Here is a 23,072-nt window from a genome sequence, read left to right as displayed (position 1 = left end):
TGGACCCTCCACTACCAGAGCAGGATCCCCATCCTCTGGAGCTGTGGCCTCCTCCAGACATGGACCCTCCACTGCCTGAGCCTCCTCCAACACCTCCAGACATGGACCCTCCACTGCCTGAGCCTCCTCCAACACCTCCAGACATGGACCCGCCACTGCCAGAGCAGGATCCCCATCCTCCAGAGCTGTGGCCACCTCCAGACATGGACCCTCCACTGCCTGAGCCTCCTCCACCACCACCTCCAGAGATGGACCCTCTCCTGCCAGAGCTGCTGCCACCACCAGAGCTCAGCCCTCCACTGTGGGGACTGCATCTGCCACTGCCGGAGCTGGACCCCCAACCTCCAGAGCTGCTGCCACCTCCAGACATGGACCCTCCACTGCCTGAGCCTCCTCCAACACCTCCAGACATGGACCCTCCACTGCCAGAGCTGGACCCCCATCCTCCAGAGCTGTGGCCACCTCCAGACATGGACCCTTCACTGCCTGAGCCTCCTCCACCACCACCTCCAGAGATGGAGCCTCTCCTGCCAGAGCTGCTGCCACCACCAGAGCTCAGCCCCCCACTGTGGGGACTGCATCTGCCACTGCCGGAGCTGGACCCCCAACCTCCGGAGCTGCTGCCACCTCCAGACATGGACCCTCCACTGCCTGAGCCTCCTCCAACACCTCCAGACATGGACCCTCCACTGCCAGAGCTGGACCCCCATCCTCCAGAGCTGCTGCCACCTCCAGACATGGACCCTCCACTGCCGGAGCTTCCTCCAACACCTCCAGACATGGACCCTCCACTGCCTGAGCCTCCTCCAACACCTCCAGACATGGACCCGCCACTGCCAGAGCAGGATCCCCATCCTCCAGAGCTGTGGCCACCTCCAGACATGGACCCTTCACTACCTGAGCCTCCTCCACCACCACCTCCAGAGATGGACCCTCTCCTGCCAGAGCTGCTGCCACCACCAGAGCTCAGCCCTCCACTGTGGGGACTGCATCTGCCACTGCCGGAGCTGGATCCCCATCCTCCAGAGCTGTGTCCACCTCCAGACATGGACCCTCCACTGCCTGAGCCTCCTCCAACACCCCCAGATATTGACCCTCCACTGCCGGAACTACATCCCCATCCTCTGGAGCTTTTTCCACTTCCTCCTTCAGATGCTGACCCTTTCCTTCTGTTTTTGCTGGCACCACCAGTGCTCAGCCCCCCCTTCCCACTTTTCACGCCTCTGGATCCAACTCCAAAGATTCCGGTAGAACTGGTATTGTCGTCAATTACACCTGAAAGAAATGGAATTTAGCTCCACCTTTTTCTATTTACCTCCAAAAATTTACAAGCATATCTGATACTTATTCTTATGTAGGGCCATCATTGCACCTACTCTAGTGGTCATGGTCATATCTTTTAAAAGATCCAATAAGGGTCTTCATTAGAGCTCGTACCTATGATATGTTTTCTCATGTGTTTATGGCTTTATTAGCTTATTTTTAACATTATTTACATTTTATTCTGTACATGAACAGCCAGTGCAGTCCTTCCTTCAAGAAGGCCAAGAGTTCAGGTCTGTTCTCCGTAAGCTGGTTCTCTATTTCCACAGATTTTAGGACAAGCTGCCTGATTTCTTTCATTTCTGACATGCACCGCATGGACATATAGAATGATTTAGGTGTTTCCCACCTCCTACAGGCTTGGCTGATCCCCCCCAATAAGTTCCAAAGCCCATCGCTCAATGTTGACATATTAATGCATATACACGAGTGTTCCTACACACACTCACAAGTCCACCGTTGGCTTCATTTCCATCAGAAACTCAGATAGAAACTCAAACGGGTTGTTGTGATGGTGATCTTAACTGTTGTGATGTGATCTTAACTACCACGGGCAACACAATGGCATGGGTGCTCTTAAAAAAAGGAAAGCAAAGCCTTGAGATACTTACAGATCGTGGCGGGTGAGCCTTCTCGTATCCTGCGAAGGAAAAGTGACATTGAGATAATGCATCCAATAAAAGTGGACATCAATGTGTCTATAAGCTAATGAAAGAGGTCACTCCCTCCAGGCAGACATTCATCCTGGAGGTCTGAGCGACAGGGTGAGGGGTGGGACACACTGCTTTGTCCAGGATGAGTAGCTTGCACCTACCTGGTCTCCTCCTCCTCAAGGAGTGATCTATACATGGCAATTTCAATATCCAGGGCCAATTTCACGTTCAGGAGCTCCTGATAATCATGAAGAAGGCGAGCAAGGTCATCTTTGGCCTGCTGCAGGGCGTTCTCCAACTCCTGAAGCTTTTGCTGGCCATCTCTGACGGCAGAGCTCCCACGCTGCTCAGCATCTTTAATGGTTTCTTGGAGGTTGGAATTCTGCAGGGGCACAAGCAGAATGTTCATTTCCCGTCTGTGGGACTGGGGTTTTCAAACCTTTCTGGTAGGCCTTGGAAATTAAAGGCCTCAATGACAGAAGACACATTTACTGGGTAAATTAACCCAAATTAAATCCCAGTGCAGACAGCCTGCTTCGTTTTGAAGAGAAACCATCTCTAGGTTTGCCTGCAGAGGACAGGCTGTGTCACACTGCACCGAGTCCCCGTGTGAACGTGACTTACTTTAGCCATGTTGGAAAGGATCAGCTTTACCTTCTTCCTTGCAATTTCAACTTCTGGTTGCAGCCTTTGGATCTGCCTGGTAAGCTCCTGGATCTCCTGGTAACTGTTCCTCAGTTGCTCACACTGGTTTACCCACATGTCCTGAAGGTCCTGGTACTGATGTTCAGAGAAGAGAACAGATGGTTTTGGTTTCTACTCCACTGACTAGCCAGACTTGCCTCCTTGTCTTGTCACTGTCTACTCACCCTGCCACGATACATGGCATCTACTTCAGCTTTGCTTCTCTGAGCAATTGCCTCATACTCCTGCCTGACTTCTTCAATGATGCCATCCATGTTCAGCTCTCTGTGGTTGTCCATGGACAGAACGACATTGGTGTTGCCAACTACCGTTTGCAGCTGGGACAGCTCCTGTGAGGAAAACAAGATGCTGGATTTTAACAGTCCACCTGAGCAGCCCAGATCACATTATGAGGAAAGAAATGGCACACTCTGGTCAGTTATCCACGGGAACTTCCCTACCTGCAGCCCCCAGATCCTATTGTTCCACCACCAGTTTTAATTTCCAAGTGTCTCCTCCAGCCTTCAGGACACACCAGACCCCCCTTCCACTCACAGATGAGAAAGGACTTAACAAGATCAACAGCCAAGGATGATCCTCTCTCCACACCAAAAAGTCCTGTTCAGGCTAAATTTCTGGAAACCTCCAGAAGATACATATCCTTCAAGACCTGAGGGTGAGTTTTTCATCTGAGAAGTGTACTCACCGCTTCATGTAAGCATCTGAGGAACTCAAGCTCCTGTTTCAGTATTTCCACCCGAACATCAAACTCCATTTTTCCCATGTAGGCACTGTCCAGCTCCTGTAAGATAACCCACGGGCATATTTGTATCTCTTTGATCCAAATTCTCCACCGAAGTACAGTTCTTGCAAGGCTTTGTGCACTTCCTTAAAGCCTTCGTTCCTGGAGTCAAATAAGGACTCAGGTTTCATTTGAAAAGCAATTAGAACAAAAGGAAAGATTTTAACTCTTCAAAGAAAAGAACAGCTTAGAAATAAGCAAAATAGCTGTGGAGATAAACGTGTTCCTGGGCAAAACAAGGAAAACATAGATTTCATTAATTCTTCTAATAAAAAGCTGTCTCAATTTTCTATTCTCCTAAGCCATCCATAGATGTTATTTAACCCCTGGTAACGATGTCTCGCCTAGGCTGTACTGAGTGAATAAAAACCAGCACTTCGTAGATACTCATCGTACAAAGGACCAATTCAGTCTCTAGAGGAAATTATTTCTCTCCAGTCTCGCAGTAAAAAGCTCAGGTTTTCAATTACTTCAGTTAGATGAACTTAAGCAAATACCTTGCTTTTAAAAACCTCAGCAGCCATCCTGTTACTGCTTTATTTCTGAAGCTTTGATTTAGCTCAGTGTCTTGGATTACTTCACCTTTTTGAGCTCCACAAACTCCTCTTCTTTCGATGCACGCTTGTTGATCTCATCCTCGAATCTGTTACAGCGGAGAAAAGAAATAGGTAGCTCATTGCCTGGCTCACTTCTTCAGTCAAGCGGATCAGAAACCAAAGGGAATCACCCAGAAAGGGAATGTGTCAAGTTTTCATTTAACTGCAATTTCTGAGCAACTACAAAGGCAAACCCCTGCAAAACTATATGTTAATTAGCCAACAAAACGGGATAGATATAGATCAGGTCTAACATCTCTGTAATCCTGACCTAAAATCCCCATTTTTCAGAGCTGTGGATGTATATTATCTTTCAGGTGCACGTAAGCCAGAAGAAGTGATGACTCTTTTAACTTGACCCCACTGCTCAGCTCTGTCCCTCCCCCACGCCCCATTGTCCAGGTTGACCACAACTCCACAACTACCAGCAGAAGTAAGGAGTCCTGGGTTACTCATCGCTGGGTGAAGGAAAGGCATGGAGGAAGGCAGGAGAAGAGTGGGATGGATCTACAGGGCCTTTGATTTTCCTCTTACTGTTCTGTGTTCTTCCCTTACCAAATCTTTAGTCTTCCAGCCTCAAAGTCACATCCCCTAATGAGCCTACTGCAGAGCAGTGCTACCATGGCTACATAACTCTTGAAGGTGGGGAGCCAAAGGCACCATCATCACTGCCTTAGAAAATTCCAGTATTCTTTTTACCAGACCCGTAATTATTCACCTTTTTTTATAATCTTCTACAAGATAAAGCATGTTATATGCCTCCGGATCCAGCTGCTCCTTCTGGTTCTGGAGCGTTTCTAGCTGCCTCTGCAGGTTGCTGATGTAAGATTGGAAGAAAGAGGTGATATTTCTGCTCTCTTCTGGTCGGGCACTTTGCTGCTGCAGAAGTTCCCATTTGGCCATCAGAGCCTGGTTCTGCCGCTCAAGGCATTGCACCTGAAAGGCAAAGCAGAGTGTCTCAGCTGCTGGAAGGCACCGGGGGACACAGCGACATCGGCGTGAGTCCCTATAGCAAAACAAATCCCAGTTACCAGTTCCACCACAGTAGCATCTAGAGGTTTGTTCCATCAGGTGAGGCTAACTGTAGGAACGTTGGTACCAACACACCAGAACGCTTAGACTAAAGGAAGGGACATCTCTTTTTTTCCCAGTCTGTTGTATAAGATGGGTATGACTCTACTGCTGCTTCTCAGCACTGATACTGGAATTTTGCTGGCTTTTCCTCTCTTAAAGGCACAATTTTTAGGGGGATGATTGGGATGGAGAGAGACTTCAGCTGTTTCTGAAGTACCTTAGACACCCAAACACCTGAGCAGAGTTGCCCCCCTCTCAGAAGACCACACAGGACCAGTATCTCCCTGGACACACTTTGCCTTAGAGAAGGTCAGAAAGACCTACAACATGCAGACCTGGTGTTTTTGGAAACCAGAGGGATAGCATCTCTTTAGCTGGGACACTGAACAGTTTATCACCTGGCAGCTGACATCCAGAAGGTTTAATAAAAAAATAATTTAAAAAAAAAAATAGTCAAAAGCACTCCTGTTTTTCAGGACTAAGCACGCTTAAAACTTCTGGGTGCAACCAGCACCTTTTCTGTAGGGTAATACAAGAAGCCGTTAAGTCTTTACCTGTAAGAAATAACACAAGCTTCCACCCTACGCAGAGACACATGTCACCACCCAAAAAAAGGCACATGTCAGGTTTGCGTGGGTGGAAGTGTTTCCGTGGCTGTTTTGTTCCTGTATCTGTGAGTAGAAACAAAAGAGAAGGCAAGACTGCGGGTGGGTGAAAGCGTTGTAGCTGCAAGCCAAGAGGTAAAGGAGAAATACGAGGGAGCCACCGGCCACCTGAAAGAGGCTAGGACCTCCAAACAACAAAGTACTTTGTTTTGTATCTCAGAGAAATGAAACATTTTGTTTTGCTTGAGGGGAGAAGGGGAAAAAAAAAAAAAAAAGAGCACACATCAAGGCTGCTCAAGCCCATCACCCATTTTTCCTGCTAGCATCAACAATGCCCAGGCACCAGAATATTGCTGGCCACGCAGAAACCCTTTTCCTCAAAAGAGAAGTGAGTTAATGTGATGGTGACATCCCAGCAGTTTGTTATTGTCCTGCCACAAAAGACAACTCAGAGATACTTATCCCAGGGCTAAGTGCAAGTGATTCACTCAGCGATGTTTATTGCGAGCTATTAAGAGCTTCACACCAGCACAAGGGTGTGATTTTGAGGGGGGAGAAGATGCCGTGTAAAGGTGTCATGTAAAGGTGTCCCCGTGGCTGGCACAGGCAGAGCAGCACCCCTCGTGTCTCCCCCTTCCCAGATAACAAGTGAAAAAGAGAACAGGGACTCACCTTATCGATGAATGATGCAAATTTGTTGTTGAGAGCCTTAATCTGCTCTTTCTCATCTGACCGCACTCTCTGGAACTCGGGGTCGACTTGTACTTGTATTGGCCTCAGCAGGTTGGTGTTGACATGGACCTCCTCAATGCCTCTGCTGATGCCAGCCTGCCCGAAGCCCTGTCCAGCCCCTTGTTCACCAAAGGTGCTTCTCCCAAGGCCTTCTGCACGCACCTCCCTGCCTGAACTTCCTCCACACATGCCACCAAGCCCTGCTCCACCACCTTGAAAAGCTCCCACAAAACATCCTCTTCTCCCAAAGTCCCTATCAAGACACCTCCTACCACCAAATCCCATGTACCTCACATATCCTATTCCTTCTCCTCCATAGGCTCCACCAGTACAAACATTCCTAAACCCACCGAGGTTGTGGAGACTCCTGCTGCCATAACCATACCCATAACCACTGTATCCATCATTTCCTCTATTGTCTTCATAATGGCTTATGGTAGAACTTCTCCAGCCACCTGCTGGGCCACAGTGAGCAGAAAAGGAACTGAAATTCCCATCCCCAAATCTGGAGAAATGTCGTCTCATAGCGTCGCTTTCAGAGCGTTAAGAGAAGATGAGAAAGCAGGTGAGGAGTTTGTAAAACGGGAGGAGAAATGAGAGTGAAGGATCCTCAGCTCCTCTGGTAGGGAGGACGGAAGTCCTCCTTTATACGTTCTGGAGGAGCTAGGCTCCATTCCGTGGTAATTAGCAGGTCTGTTAATGTTGTTATTGGGTTTGGTTCATCAAGAGGCAATTAATGGCTGCCTGAAGAGAGGTCAGAGTAAACACCACACACCGATGGGGGAATTGTGAAATTCCCCAAATCTGCTTGAGTCATGAGTTTTGCTCAGATGAGATTTCCTTATCTCATTAGTCTGCCCTCCATCATTAATTACAGTTACCCATCCACATTACCACGGTTTGTTCTCTCTCAGATTTCCCCATCTCTATTGATATTTCATTTCATGAGACAGAAGGCCTCGATATTGGCCCCACACCGTGGCTCACCATGCTTCACCGCATCGCTGGGGGTACAGAAGGCAAAGGCGACAGCTCCTGTGGCTTCCCAATCTTCTCTCATTCCCAGTATATCCACCCATGAGCAAGTATCACTTCTGCAGGGAGCGGGGAGGTGTTGCCACCTGGCCATCTCTGCTAATAGCATTTAAAAAGTTAAAAACCTGCCTTTGGTTCATGAAGCTGAAATAATGTCTAGAAAACAGAAAAAATTTGATCTCGGTGGATCAATTTTAGCTTTGGACAAACTGATACAGCTTTAAATGGAAATGGGAACGGTCTGAGATATACCTCTATCAATTAAACCAATCTTTTAACTATTAAAGATTAAGACGAGGTCACCTGAGGGAACAAGTGACCCATCACTTCCATGGACAAGGGCTCTTGGCCCTCCTGCTACGGTTGCTCCTGCTCTTCCATGCAGGAAAGGTTCGACCATGAGCTAAAGCCGCCAGTTTGTGGGGTGATTCTTCTAGAGGCCCCACCACTGCGTGGCTGAGACATCAGACACAGAGCTGGGTTCCGGGCTTTTCTACCCACTGAGCACCTGCCTGATCCTGATCCATCCCTCTTCCCTCTCCTCATTCCTGCACCATGCTCCACCGTTCCAGCCTCAGCACGCTCCAGCGCAAGGCTCAGTGGCCACAGGCTCGTCCAAAAGCATTTGGGAGCCAAGTCCTGCTGCTGGCCATGCCACCCAGAGCCTCAGCCTTGACCAATACCTCAAGAAGGCAACAGGGATCTGGTACACGGTCTCCAAAAGCTCTGGTGGAACAGTTTCCAGAGGGCGAGCACCTCCCCCTTGTCCCCTGCACAGTGTTAGGAGGATCTGGGCTTCACCCGAAGGCGATGCTCTTCCTCCCAAAGGTGCTGGATGAAGCTGGGCTGGGAGCCCTGCAGTTACACAGAGGTTCTGTGCTCAGGGCTCTGCAGTCCTCGATCTGGCTCCATCTGGAAAGTGCCTCACAAACCCCCAAAACAAAGGGTGTGTAGGGAGAGGTTATTTGTCCGGCTGAAGCATCCCGAGGTGGACATGATTTTGGACGCTTAGCGACCTATGAAAGGCTTTTCCCATGAGCAAACACAGTGTTTTCCAGACAACCAGATGGGAAGAGATACCTTTCCCTACCAAACTTGGATTCTTCCATCCTTACACCAGGAATGGCCAACTGGTATCCCAGACCTTCCATTTGTGCTACATTTTTTGTAATTAAACTTCATTAGTCACCTACATTTTACTGAGAATTGCAACTAAATTTCCCACTGAATTCCCCCTTTTTATATACCTATATAAAAACCTGACTTGGATTGAGAATTCTGTGTCCTGCTGGAAAGAATAATTATGGTGAACAGAAAAAAAAAATGTGTAATGAGCTTGATTTTCAAAGTGAGTGGGGGGAAAACTGGAAACAGACCCATTTTAACACATCTGGGTAAGGTTTGCCAAAGCATTAGGATATGACACAAAAATCTTTCCTGTTCTGTTTTAGTTGAGCTCATTAGTTTCTAGATGCTCATGCGTCTCAAGAGAAACCAACGTAAATTGTCCTGCTTTGCTCCCATGTTTCTGCCAAGCTGGAAGACACTTTCAGAACTGCACCCGCTCCCTGCAAAACTCTGTGTAGGACAAATGGTGTCTGAGCAATGAGGCTGAAACTCCTGGGTGACCTTGGAGCCATTATTAGGCTCAGGTAAGGATTAGGAGGACAATGAACGACTTGACGTCAGGAGGAGGTGAGACTCAGTGGGCATGACCCATGGTTGTCTTCGTGCGGTCTGGGCTAAAACGTCCTGTTTGCTTGCCTTAACAAGCAATTCCTGCACAGGAGTTTCTAAAGGGTTTCTGTTCACCTCTCTGTTGAGTTGAAGGACTGCTTTGGGTACAGTTCATCCTCATCCTACACTTTGGGCAGTGAGAGCTGGCTGAAGGGCAGAGGTCCTGACCCGTGGTGCATGGTCTGGCCAGAGGCTGTAGCTCATGGTGTTCCCCAGGGTCAGTGCTGGGTCCTGTCCCACTTCTTCATCACTGGCCTGGTGAGGGGATGGAGTGCACCCCCAGCATGTTGGTGGGTGATACAGAACTGGGAGGAGCGGCCAATACCCCAAGGCTGCACTGCCGTGCAGCCAGACCTGGGCAGGCTGAGGAGCTGGAAGCTGAGGAACATCAAGTTCAAAGGCAGATGTGATGTCCTGCCCCTGGGGAGGGACAGCCCCGTGCACCGGCACGGGCTGAGGCTGAGCTGCTGGGGTGCAGCTCTGCGGGGAAGGGCCTGGGAGGGCTTGGGGGCAGCAGGTTGCCCGTGGGCCAGCAAGGTGCCAAGGGGCCAGTGGGATCCCCGGGGGGCACGAGGAGCATGGCCAGCAGGTGGAGGGAGGGGGACCTGCCCCTCTGCTCTGTCCTGGTGAGGCCACATCGGGAACACGGTGCCCAGTGCTGGGCTGCCCAGGTCCAGAAAGACTGGCAGCTACTGGGGAGGAGCCAGCCAGGGCTGTGAGGGTGATGAGGGACCGGAGCATCTCCCTGATGAGGACAGGCTGAGAGTGGTGGGGCTGTTCAGCCTCAGGAAGAGAGCGAGAGGGATCTCATCATGTGCACAAACACCTTAAGGGCACATGTCAAGGGAACAGGGCCAGGCTCTTTTCAGCGGTGCCCAGCAACAGGACAAGGGGCAATGGACACCAACTGCAACACAAGAAGCTCCATCAGAATATGAGGAAGAACTTTACCTTGAGGGTGATGGAGCGCTGGGACAGGGTGCCCAGAGAGGCTGTGGAGTTTCCTTCTCTGGAAACATTCAAACCCACCAGGATGCAATTCTGTGCAACCTGCTCAAGGTGACCCTGCTTTAGCAGGTGTTGGACTGCCTGGTCTCCAGAGGTGCCTTCCAACCCCGACCAGTCTGGGGTTCTGTGATCCCTCCTCTTTCCATTTTGAGAGTGGTTCATTCCAATGCATGCTGTATCAGGCAATACTTTAGATCATCCACACGGATCTTCCACATGGATCTTGGAAGGAAGTGTTATGACCTAGGGGAAGGAACACCCACAGACCAAACAAGTCAGTTCCATGTGGAACAATGCTTAGGAGTTGTCTATCCAAAATCATTGCCCTAAATACATACATCAACTCACTGCATGAAACAAACCAGGTGGCAATTCGTGCCGAACCACTGCACTGATCTCTGAGGCAGCCACGTCCTGCTTGCGAAGGCCTCCTGCAAACCCTGCATGAGAAGAGCAGCCATCCTGCCCCACGTGCCACATAACCCAGAGCATGGCGTGTAGGCAGCCTTGGCACAACAGACTAAGCCACACCTGAACCTGTTGAGCTGGCTCCAGAAAAGGCGATGCACCCAGAGCGCTGCTCACACATCCTGCAGACGAAGGGGGAGCTTCCTGTGATACCTTCCTCTTCCCTGCAATGAGCTGGCATCGCTCTTGGATGTGCCCGGGGAGCTTCTGCTCTGATCCTGTAAAAGAAACACCAAAACAGTTCCCAACATTCACGGAACAAAAGGACCACAGGTTCAAACAACATCCTTACTGTGGAGATGGATGATCACCAAATCTACCAGGGAGTAGAAGTCTTTGGGGGTTATGCAAGTAGCCACATGATCAGCCTGGCTCTTTCTTGTCAGGGATTTTTTAAGATTAATTTAAATTGCATCCCCAAAATTATTCATGTAATTATCCATAAAATTGGTTGCCCGGGCTGCTTGTACAGCTGCTGGAGCAAGCACAGGTCATCCACGTGTAATTCCTCCCATCCAGAAGAGTCTGTGAAGCAGGTGATGATGTTCCTCCTGCCTGGAGAAGCCCTTGGATAGGGGACATGAGCGTGCCTTTCTGGGTGGTCTCATTTCCCTCTGTGGACCATAAGGGAACCTGGAGAACTCGCTCAACTCCTGACTTCCAGGTGGTGGAAGCAATGTGAGTTGAGCTGTCCTCTGTCAGACCCATGCCACAGAGACTGTGCCAAGGATTAACATTTTCAGACCACCAAGACAATTCACAAACAGGCTCAAACCTCAGCTCTTGGAGCACAATGGACCCAGGAACCCACCAGCCTCCATAACCCACATCCACCTCCGTCCACCTCCAGTCAACCCAAACGATAAATGGGAATAACCAATTCTAGTACTTGGGCTAAAGCTCAAGGAAATGCCTCTACCTTCTTGCAGGACCATTTTAATCGGCTAAAAATAGAAAGCCTGAATGCCTAAAGCCCTGCAGGTGTCTCAGAAGAAAGATCTAGATACTCCTCATCACTGCCAAACATAAACTAGCGATGTTTACAAGCCACATCGGCAGAGAAGAGGGTAGATAAATTAGTGCAGTAATGTACTTATTGCTATTAAATAACTAGTGCACACCAGTAGAGTGGACACTCTGCAGTGTAATGCAGTAGCACATTAATAAACAGAGTATGTAGATTTAATAGCTGTCCAGATAAAGTGGATAGGCACAAACACACCGGATTGAAATAGTAGATCGTGACCACTAGTTGCCTAAACACCTGCACCAGCAGAGCCCCGAGTCACTTAGGAAATGGAACCGAGATCACATAGGCACTTATAAAAACGCTTTTCAGCCCACAGACTTTTGTTTTCTCCCATCTTCCATCACATGGACCAACAATAACCTTATTCTGTGGCCGGTGAAGGCAATAAGAGACTCTGGGGAGACAGTAAAAGGAAGAGAAATGTCAAAAACCTTGTAACGGCAGAAAAAAGTGAAACGCTGGTATTCTACCCAAGGTTTACGCTACTTCAGTTCTGAGGTTTCCCAGCCTGGAGAGCACCCTGCCTGCAAGAATGTATTGTCCTAATTATAACAGACACTTCAAGGTGGGAGCAGGAATATGATCCCACATCCGTGTCCACGGTGCAGAGAGAGCAGATGGAGGTTCCTGCACCCAGACCTACATCTGGGTGGGACGGAAAGTTGCCATTAGACCACAGGAAAAAAGCCCAGTATCAGGGCATGCTCAGGATTTCCCGAGTCATCAACCCTTCACAGTAAAACCATGATGCTTCCTGACAATAATTAGAGGAGGTCTGGGAAGGCCCAGGATGGGAAGGCTTTGTCCTGCATAGACTGACATAAGTGGTGCCGAGTTGAGCTGTTTGGGAATGTTTTTTGGGGGAAAATGTTCTTTTTTCTTTAGTAAACAGAAGCATTTTGTCGAAATGCTTTGGTTGAATTGCATGGTACCAGGGTGGAGGCCAGAGTGGAAGGGGAGGGGGAAGAGCCGGCCACTCCAAACAACGTGAGCTCAATGGACAGGTCAGGAGGAACCTGGTGCAGTACATGTCATCAGCTTCTCCATCAGGAGCTTCTCCAGTGACCGGTGGACTGCAACATTTCATGTGGTGAGAAGCAACAGTGCATCTCTGCTTGCACGTGAGTGATTTCTTTTTGAGTGGAGGAAGGACAAGTAGAATAAGGTGGGGACTAAGAGGTCAGAGGAGGCACAGTCTGACTTGCAAGGGGTTGGGACTAAGTGCTCTGCTCCCAAGTCCAGTGACGGCAAGGCAAGCCAAGGAGACATGGCGTGGGAAGTGGTGGGAAGCCTATGAGGAGCAAGGAGAGTTACACCTGGAGCTCCGAATCCCTCTCCTTGACTATGCAGGGACCTGTGCGATGGGTTTAGATCAGACATTTGCCTTTCAGAAAGCCAGGGTTAGGCAGGATGAACCCTACCTGGTGGGGGCTCAGTCCCCAGCTTGTAGGGGTAGGTCCCCTCCCATCTTTGTCTTACCTGCTTGAGACACTGTGAATGGGGAGAGGGGTGGGCTGCGTTAAGGCTTGATTTTAGCCTCAAGTCTGGACCATCAAGTATTCTTCTAGTACACAACAAAATATTACTTTACCTTGCAATCCCGTTAACAAATGACTAATGGCTATTTCAATAAATGGCTAATTATTCTGGGTTAACAGGAAGGTAAACACGTCAATAATTTACTTGTAACCACCTATAGTATTAAATTATCTAGTCAGAAAATAATCATAATTAAGATATCTGTTAATCTCTTATTTCCCCTACAAGAATGTGAAAGTATCAATTTAATATAACGTGTGAAAATAATAAAGTCATTTTTCTATTATTGTTAACAACTGCAGTGAGTGGATGGAGTAGAAGCTTATTACTCTTTTAACTTTATTGGCTAACCTGACGCAGAACACCATGCTCTGATCCCTGGGATACCTTAAAGGCTGAGCAAGTCCTGGTTCCTCCACACACAGCAAACCTGCAGCTGATGCCCTCAAGCTGGGGCAAGGCAGAGATGCAATCTCCAAAGGGTTTCAGGAGGAGGAGAGATATGACCTGCAGAAGAAGGGAAAAAAAAAAAAATAGGAGAGAGAGAGAGAGAAACGAGGATGAAGAGGAAACTGGGTTGAACTCTAGGTTAAATTTACCAGGTGCCATGAGAAAACACAACTTTTTTCTATGTACAGCTGCTTCCCAGCAGAAAAATAGTCAATGTATGTGACATCCTTGATATAAATAGAGTGAAAATATTAGGGCAGCTTCTTGATCAAGACCTACAGTGGGAATACGTAAAGAAGCTTCTGGAACTTCAGTAATTGACCCCAGCCACCAGTGCTCACAGGATCAGCCTCCCTAAGGGTTTGGGACCACGTTACTTGGTGAGAAAGGGGAGGCAGGGAGCATGCTAAAAGGCCTATGGCAGGCACCAAAAGACACTGTTTATGACTGAGAACAATTTTAATAACATCCCTTCCCACAGGAAGTTGAAACACCTGGAAATAATTCTGGCAGATGTTCAGAATCCAGTAAACAATGTGATTACCAGCCTACCAGAGAAGTGGGTCCCAGTGCTGCCTTCACTGGGCAGAGCATCATTACATCTGGGAAGTTCACCACACCCGATCACCTGGGCTGGCCTCGCAATTGGCTTAGAGTTGATAATTAATCTAATCAAGGTCAGGCTTTGTGATCAATTGAGTAAATCACTCTTTTGAGTTATCGGAACCTCAATTGCTATCATTAGTGCTGCAGCAGCAATAACAGCATCCACAAGACAACAAAACAGGTGGAGAAAAGGCAAAGCCATGCAAAAAGCAGCAGAAGTTTGATTTTTCTCAGCCTAGACCTTCTGCCCAGCAAGGGAAAGGTCTGAAGGAAAGTCACCTGCTGTAGGCATGGTGTGATGCCCATCTCTGAAGGTCAGTATTTTGCCTGATTTAGCCATTTAGGTTCTTTGCAAAGCTGATGAAGAGAGACCACCACCTCCAGGAGGTCATTCCCTCTCTGGAGAATCCACCCCTGAAGGCATCTTTCCCCACATAACAGCAAAGTTAGTCAAAATTTATTTTATAAAACTTTACAGGTAATGTCAGCAGCGTTTTAAAGGATGGCACTTCTCAGCCAAGAGGACTCTTCCATCGGGGGGGTCTGCCAGGTACATTGCATATACGTCCACACTTCAGACCAGCCACCTTCTACCTATCTCTCGTGGCTTTGCAAAGGTCTGGCTGGTGGGGGGGTGACGGGGACCACAACAGGGTTTGACACAAAGGGACAGGAATCCCCAGCTTTCATCCTCTCAGGAGAGCTGTGGCATCATGACACACCTTACTTTCAGGAGCACTTTAAACCATCATAAACAGTACTATCCCTGCAAGATCCATCCCATCACGCTAACTTCGCCCCAGCCCCACGCTTCTTTAACCAGACACCGAGGCCACACAGAGCCCAGGACTCAGGCCCTGGCTCTCCCCCAGCAAATCAAGTTCCTATCTGATGGCATCTCCCAGTTCAACACTCCAGTTGACAACTGCACAACACAACAGCCAGCCAAGCCCTTAATGCAGCTTTCTCCAAAGAAGCCAAGGCCAGCAGCCACCTTGCTCTCACCACCTGCTGGAGTGGCCGTCACTTTTGGAGCACAGCCACCACCACGGATTCCTTGGGGCCGGGCCAGCAGGTTTTGCACGGTAGGTTGGGGCACGGCTGAGTGACATGCACCGTGGAGCTGGTGACGCAACAGGACCCGGGACCAGGCAAGCCGGTGCCTCCCACCAGCACGTCTCCGGACCACGCACATCTTGTGCCTGCTTGTGCACGGCACCAGCCAGGGCTTGGTGGTCCCAGCTACCACGTTTCTCTGGCCTGGGGAGGAGATGGCATTTGGCTGCCTTATCTCATGGCCCGGGGATCTGGTAACACTGGCTACAACCTTGGGGAGAGCTGGGGAGGGAATTTGTTTGCTCAGAGGCTCAGGCTGCGCAGCAGCAGTATTTATCGTGCAGCTGCACAAACACGGGGGTTGCTACTACTGCACGTGGTATAAGTGTTGTGTAGGGTTTAGGGCAAGCTCCACAGGGCAACATTTAGTACGGCTTGTCTTAGGTGGGAGGGTACCGTCAAACTGATTAAGGCTGGTTTGATTGCTCACAAGCTCCAGACACTGCAGCTCGAATTGTGGACAAGGCATTTCAAGCGATGAATGTGGGCAGCTCTGCCAGCTGAAGAGGAATCCGTGATGAGTTGCCACTCATCAAAGTAGTCCTTTAGCAAGGAAATCCTCCCAGGTTCATATTCAACTTAGGGAAGAAGAACATCTGGGGAGATGCTGCAGCTCTTGCCCGTGTTAGCAGGAAATTATCAGCGTTGATGCATGGCCCAAGAGGGTTGGAACTGAAGCATTTGCATCTCAGGAATTATCTCATCCATCAGCCATTTCCACCCTGGCCTGCAGCTGCACTTGGCTCACCAAGGCAGAATAATGCCAGTCCACAGGAACAGACGTGGATTTGCACACTGGAACAACTGGGAAAGGCAAGCCAGCACTGGGAATGCACAAAAGGTCACAGTCTTTCCCCAGTCATGCTGCTTTCCATTCTTCCCATGCCAGAAGCAGTCACCAACCTACAAAAGTCTTAAATGCAGTTATTTATTGTTGCTGGGAACTTCAGTCGGGGTTTTAATCTTTAATTAAGATTAAATTAAAATTAAGATACAGCACCTAGCACTAGACTCTAATCATCTGTGCTAGGTTCACACGATGTCACCAAAAACACTTTGGAGCCACAGGCACACTAGCTTGCACCTTGCAGGGAGACAGGATGCTAACACTTTGCAGTAAACAGTAATTTAGAGCTAATTTTATGCATTTAAAACCTTTTCTGAGCCATCTAGTGGTGCTTGGCTCAGGCTGTGCTTTAAAAACCATCCAGACACACCTTGGTGTGCAGATAACCACCGAGCCCTCAGCGCGGCCAAAGGATGCCCAGAGCTCAAGTGGGCCATTGCACTCACCAGTGATGTCCTGGCATGAGTAACCTTAGCCACCACAGCCTGTCACCTTCATGCACGAGATCAGCTCCCCCACCCAAGCCCAATTTGCCGACCCGACATTCCAGAAAAGGCACCTACTGACCTGCCCCCAAACGCCGTATCCCACCAGAAGTCTTCACAAGTGTAACAGTGAGAAACTTACACCTCCTACCCCGTCAAGAATGGGGGCAGCGTTCCCATTGAGGATCTTGATTTGCTCCTTCTCCACCATTTGCACCTTCTGGACCTTGGGGTCAACATCGAGACTGAAAGGTGCCGGGAAGTCTCGGTTCAGGGTGACTTGGGTGCAAGCAGATGTGACGGAGGATGAACGAGCACATCTTTTTCCAACAACCTGTTTCCACCAAAGAGATTTGCCACCCCACCTTAGGGGCACCAAAGCACACTCCTAGCTGAGAACTTCCAACCTGCAGGAAACCCTTCTATTCCCACCATTTCTGGGGAGGCTTCTACTGCAAAGCCACTTCTTCCTCAGCCCAAGAGGTTTCAAGCAGGTTGTGCTGCTGGCAGGTACGACAGCACCAGAGCTACCCTTGCTCTTCTTCAGCTGCTTTACTTCAAATGGACGAGACTGTGGCACAGAAACAGACCTCCTAGCAGAGGGTCACTGTGTTTCCTCTTTGTGTGTCTGCAAGACCTTGGTCGGAGCAGTGAGAAGGTAATGCAAGCCAGCTGAGGGGCTTGGTTCCTTGGCTGCCAGGCCAGCCTTTTCTCCAGCATATTTCAAACACCTGTGGAGGCACAAAACAAAAATAGAGAACTTATCTGAGGGGCTTCAGAGAGTGGTTTTGTAGGGGAGGAGGAAGGGAGGCTGGTCTGAGGACCACCGGGAGGTGGCTGTCCAAGTGTGAGACAAGGACCCGTTCCTATTTCAGTTGATCCCAGCTCCATATCAAAGCCTGTCAAGGTCAGGCGAGGCAGAGGACCTGCAGCTCAGGCAGACCTGCCCCACACACAGTTATTGGTGAATGCAACACACCACTTGTCCTTTCATCCTTCATCGGGCTGCCACTTGTGAGCGATGACTGCACCAAGAATGCGGCTGGTCCTTCCTTTAGGTGGTGGTTTTCTGTACAACCTGAAATTCCTACCTCAGCCTAACCAGTAATTTATGTATGGGAAAGTCAATTTGTCATCGACCTGGAGGACAACAGCAGGTTCAGATGTGTGTGAGAACGGGGCAGTGTCCTCTGCATGGCTGCAAACCCTCTAGGGGCATTTCATGGCCATGTCTACCCTATCTCCATCGGGTCTGCCCAGCAAGCCCTGCTCCCCAGGCTGCTGGAGAGGTAGGCTTGCTTCAGCCCATACTTCTAGTTACGAGTGGATGTTGCCATGCCATCCCATGCCATGCCATGTCATCCCATGTAGACTTCGAGCTAGGTCTGATGGGCACCAGCAACAGGGCTGGTCAGAAAATGTAGATTGTGGAGTCACAAGGGTAAACCTAAAGGAAGATCAGCCCACTCTTAGGGTAGAGCTAATGAGTGTGGAAGCAAAATGAAGGGCAGAGAAGCACCAGCATCCAAGCCAGAGTGGGTGGGAGGAAGAAGAGGAGGAAGGTTTGCTGTCAGCACCAGGCACAATGTGATTGGCATAAGCTCTGCAAACCCTGCTCTACCTGTCCCGGCTTTAGCTGAAAGCCCTGGATGAAATGGGGCCAGGAGGGAGCTGGAGGTGCACCGCATCCACCGGCAGCGCTCATCCAGGTCACCTGGCTAGGTGGGAGCAGATATTTTGTTCTGAGACACGTAACATGGGAGCAGCGTATAATTTGCACTCTCACAGAGGAGCAGTGCTGACATCAAGCAGGAAGAAAAGGCTGGGATGAAAGGCACCTGGCTGCTGGCACAATCTCTACAATCAAAGCTGAGGTGTGTATTAACTTAGATGAAGGACCCAAATTCTCTTGTAAAGCCCTAGAGGAAGCGTTCCAACACGGACTTCTTTGGATCCCAGCAAGCCAGTCAGCAAGAGCCACCGGGCTGCCACAAGGCATCCCTGGGGAGTGACAACAGATTTCCCGCACGATGAATCCAAGGCAAAAGCAGCCAGGATGCGAAGAGGCAAGAGCAGAGGTCTTTTAGCAGCTTGAAGAAAAGCACAGGAGCACAGCTTGCAAAAGCAAATGGGAGAGCTCCGCTTTGCTCCTTAGCTACGTTTCTTTGGTAGCCACATAGCTTTAGGTACGTTTGGCAATGTGTTTGCTTCCAGGAACTTGTAGGTCTTTGACCGTTGGGTTGTAAAACTCCTTCCAAGCCCAGATACTTGGTGGTTGTTGCTGCTTTCATGATACACTGATATCAGTCTCTCCTGAGAAGGTCAGAGGGTTTTCTAGTGAGTATTCCAGCTCGTTTTGAACTTGAGTTGGAGGTGAGTGAGCCAGGAGTGTTGCTGTGGCTGCTTGAAGTGGAGAGAAGGGGCCAAAGGATGCCAGTTTCCACCTTCAACCTCCCATAACCTCTCTGCACCTCACCACCATTGCCTTGAACGTCTCGTCCTTCGGGATCATGAAGGACTCCAGCTGCTCAGGTGATATGTGCCATGTAAATAACAGTATCAAGAATGCGGTGGCAGGGTACGTCTCAGGGGACAACGTCCACGTCCTTTCAACAAAGCAGTGCCACTCATGAAAGCAGATGTTTCCTGCTTACCACCACAACTACGGGGTGGGTGAGTCTCCTCCATATTTGCAGTGACCAACCCAAGGGAAGCAATCTTGGTAGCTCCGGAGGCCCTCCCATCATAAACATGATTAGTAACAATTAAAACCTCATTTCAGCTCTAATTACAGCCAATATAATGCCACCTGGATTCATTCTTAAATAAGCTCATAAAATATTGCACCTATTACATTTCTTTCCATATTCTAATGCAAGGGATATTGCTCTCACACCCTGAACTAGGTTATGCGATGGGCTTCCACCTGCTCTCCTCTCCTTCCAGCAGGTTCCTGCACGTGGCAATCTCAATGCCCAGGGCTATCTTCATGCTCAACAAGTCCTGATGTTCCTTCAGTGCATGGCCAAGCTCCACTGAGGGCTCTGCACCGTCCACCCAGTTCGCTTTGGGCTTTGTTGAGGGTGAGATCTCCTTTCTGTTCCACCTCAACAATGCCTGGGGGAAGGATGAGTCCCACCAGCTGGGGCATAACTGTCCTCTGAGCCGTAGGGCATCCAGCCACCGGTGGTCTTGCACTAAACTGCTCTGTGATGGGACAGGCCAGCAGTCCCAGCCTGTATCTCACACTTCCATGTTACTCAGACTGAGTGAAGGAGACTCAATGGTAAACGCTAGGAGTAAGGCATTGCCATCTCACTGTGAGCTCCAACCTTTGCAAGCCAAAAGGGATCTGAAAATGCAGGCAGGTTCTCATGAGCACCTGAGCAGAGCCTGCAGGAGGCCCCTGGGGGCAGGTTTTGTATTAGCACAGACAGCACGTGCCCTCTGCTGTAGAAAACCACCATGCACAAACCAACAAAAACACATTTATTCTGTATTTTTTGTGCTCTGTGTCCAAAATGGCAGCAGCTCTACCAAAAAATATTAAAAAGACATACCATTGCTTGGTCACGCTAAGGCTGTTTCACAAGTAAATTCACTTATCTGAAGGAAAACCGGCCCCTTTGCTGCAAATACGGATCTAGTTTTACCCTAGAGCTCGCAGCAGTGCCCCACAGAACCGACGAAGGGCAGCCCTGCCACCAGGCTGCTACCACCTCTCATTCAAGCATGAATGTGCTTGAGCAATTAACATTACTCCCTTTTTCATGAGCACAGCAGATGGGAATGATAAACAGCGGCACCTCCATGTTATAGCCTGGCCCCTCTCCAGAAAAAACTCAGGGAACTTATAAAAAGCCTGTGGTTTTCTGTAGGATGATGCCTGCGTCTTTGGCTGCCTGGGTTTCAACACATGGGAGATCTTCCACCACCACCACCCTCCCAGAGAAGCCCCAGGAATGCTCCAGGGCTTTGCACCACCTTGGGCTGTACCTGTCCTTGGACTCTTCACTGGGCTGAGGAAGGAAGAGATGACTTCTTGGTCTCTCTCATCCCAACCTGTAAATTTTAGAATGAGAAATACACTGCTTATTCAAACAAGAGAGTAAGTCATATTATAATCTGGTACAAACATCAGATGAAGTCGTCAGGTGTTAACTGAGAGAGTATTTGGGGGAAAATAAGAAGAGCAGCATGAAAGTAACACTAGTTCAAACAAGAACCATCATTTCTTCGTTTGCTTTGCTCGTTGAGGTGGCAAGGGCTCTGCAACACAGATCCTCTCCGTCACCATATTTTTATCCGACAAATACCGAGGCTGCCTGAGGATGATGCGCACACCACCATACAGTCAGGGTTGATTCACGTACCGGTCTGGCTCTTGCTCCTCCCAATGCCAGAGAAGAATCCAGTCAAGCATTAATCAAATTAATTTGGTTGCAATGGGATGTTATTTAGAGAGGATAATGACTAACCTGGCTGGGCAGTCTGCAGTTATAATAGCAGGTTCGAGGCTGTGTCTCATACTTTCACGCTGCTTTTTTTTTTTTTTTTCACAAGTAATTTGTGTCCACGTAACATCTTCAGACCTTCCCACCGCTCCTGTGTGAGGTGCTGGTGCCCATGTAAGAGCCCTGCTCGTCAGATAGATGGTGCTGCTTGCCCTTGTGCTGGCCAAGGGTAGAGGACAACCGCTCTTCTTCGGTGCATTAACCACCTACTGCAGACCTGTCATTGGTGTCCTCCCCCATGGAGGTCCCTAGGCCACCAGGACAGAGCCCACTGCGTAATGGTGATGGGTTGGATGCATGTCTTGGAATGAAATCTGTGCCAAGGGCTGGTGCTAACTGCCACATCCCAATGGCAATGGTCAAACCACCCCAGTCCAACTGCCATCCCAACGGCCACGCTCAAACTAATCCCAGTCCAACTACCACATCCCAATGGCCACCTTCCAACTGCCACATCCCAACAGCCATGTTCAAACCAATCCTAGTCCAGCCACCACATCCCAATGGCCACATTAAAACTACCACATCCTAACGGCCAGGTTCCAACAGCCCCAGTCTAACTGCCACAACCATGCCGTTCAGGCCACCGTGTTCAAACCATGACATCCAGACCACCACATACCAACTGCTGCCATCCATTGCCATATCCCAACCACAACATCCCTGCTGGTGGCCCTGCCTGTCTTGCTCCTGAGGTGTCCACCAAACGAGGGCTGGCCATCATCCTACCATGCTTGGTATGAGCACAATACCCCCACCTCATGGCCACCAGGTTGACATGGCACGTTCCCTTCCTGTGCCACACTCCTCACAGCCATGGCTCTCCCATCCTGCAGAGAGATGGGGAGTCAGCTGTGGAGGAGCAAGACAGCACCTCCTAAGAGGAAAGAGAAGGTCCATCTTCCTCCTCCTCACCTCAGCTGGGGAGTTCATGGCATCCAGTGATTTGCATCATAGGACAGAGCACCGTAGGCATTGCCATTCGCTATGGCGATGAACAAAGCATGTTTTCCCTCCCCTGGGGACCATTAAGTGATAAGACAACACAAAGGTATGTTTTCATCTCTCTGCAGTTTATTGGTAATGAAAGAACTTGGAGGACAGGGGTGCTGGTAAAAAGCAACCATGCAGTAGGGTTCAGGCAACAGAAGGTTTGCAATAAGGCCATACATACGTCAGGTGTGAAGGAGAAGAGGGAATGGGATCTATAAAATATTAAAGCTGCCAAATTACTCCACCAAGGGAAGGTGGACATCTCCAGAGACCTGTTTCTCACTCCTAAATCTGACTATGAGACATTATCACGTTTCTTCTGCTCGTGTGAATTCCCGATATAGCTGAAACAAGCATGTGGGCAACATGCAGGACATGTGGAAGTTGCAAGGGGAAACACGGCCATTGAAAAAGAGACCTTGAAAAGTGAAAGGAAAGAGCAGCTTTATACACACTCCTCCTCAGCCAGGGCAGGAGCTGGGGGGAGCAGCAAGGAGTGCAGCGAAAGATGCTCGGATGAGCTCTGCGGTCCCTGGTAGCCACAAGGGAGATCTCCTGCCCCTGGAGACTGGTGAAGCTGGAAGAGGAGGCACCTCTGCCAGCAGGATGGAGTTTTCCTGCAAATCTCCCCTTGGGCAGGATGGTTTAGGGAGGTGCTGAGCTAAAAGGGAAACAGTTCATTTCTTTGCTGAACACCGGTTGCGGGTGGCAGGGGCTGTGCTGCTGGCTGGAGAAAGGGAAAGGTGCTTCTTTCCTTGGAGGGACTGAGGGGGGC

At 49.5% G+C, this 23,072-nt stretch overlaps 1 protein-coding gene across 1 annotated transcript; it reads right to left on the bottom strand.

Annotated features, from left to right (window-relative positions):
• Nucleotides 1-2,133: 2,133 nt before the first annotated feature.
• Nucleotides 2,134-6,658, bottom strand: LOC130141551 (keratin, type II cytoskeletal 1-like). The gene is made up of 7 exons (XM_056322572.1): nt 6,410-6,658; nt 4,777-4,994; nt 4,045-4,105; nt 3,367-3,462; nt 2,846-3,010; nt 2,631-2,756; nt 2,134-2,358 (listed from the first exon to the last, which is right to left on the bottom strand). The coding sequence occupies exons 1-7, from the start codon at nt 6,656-6,658 to the stop codon at nt 2,134-2,136; spliced, it is 1,140 nt and encodes a 379-aa protein (XP_056178547.1).
• Between the last annotated feature and the right edge of the window lie 16,414 nt (nt 6,659-23,072).

This window comes from Falco biarmicus, chromosome 19, assembly GCF_023638135.1.
Source record: "Falco biarmicus isolate bFalBia1 chromosome 19, bFalBia1.pri, whole genome shotgun sequence".
In the NCBI taxonomy this organism is placed as follows: domain Eukaryota; kingdom Metazoa; phylum Chordata; class Aves; order Falconiformes; family Falconidae; genus Falco; species Falco biarmicus.
The sequence above is the reverse complement of the archived record's forward strand: the minus strand, read 5'-3'. Positions and strand labels throughout refer to the sequence as shown.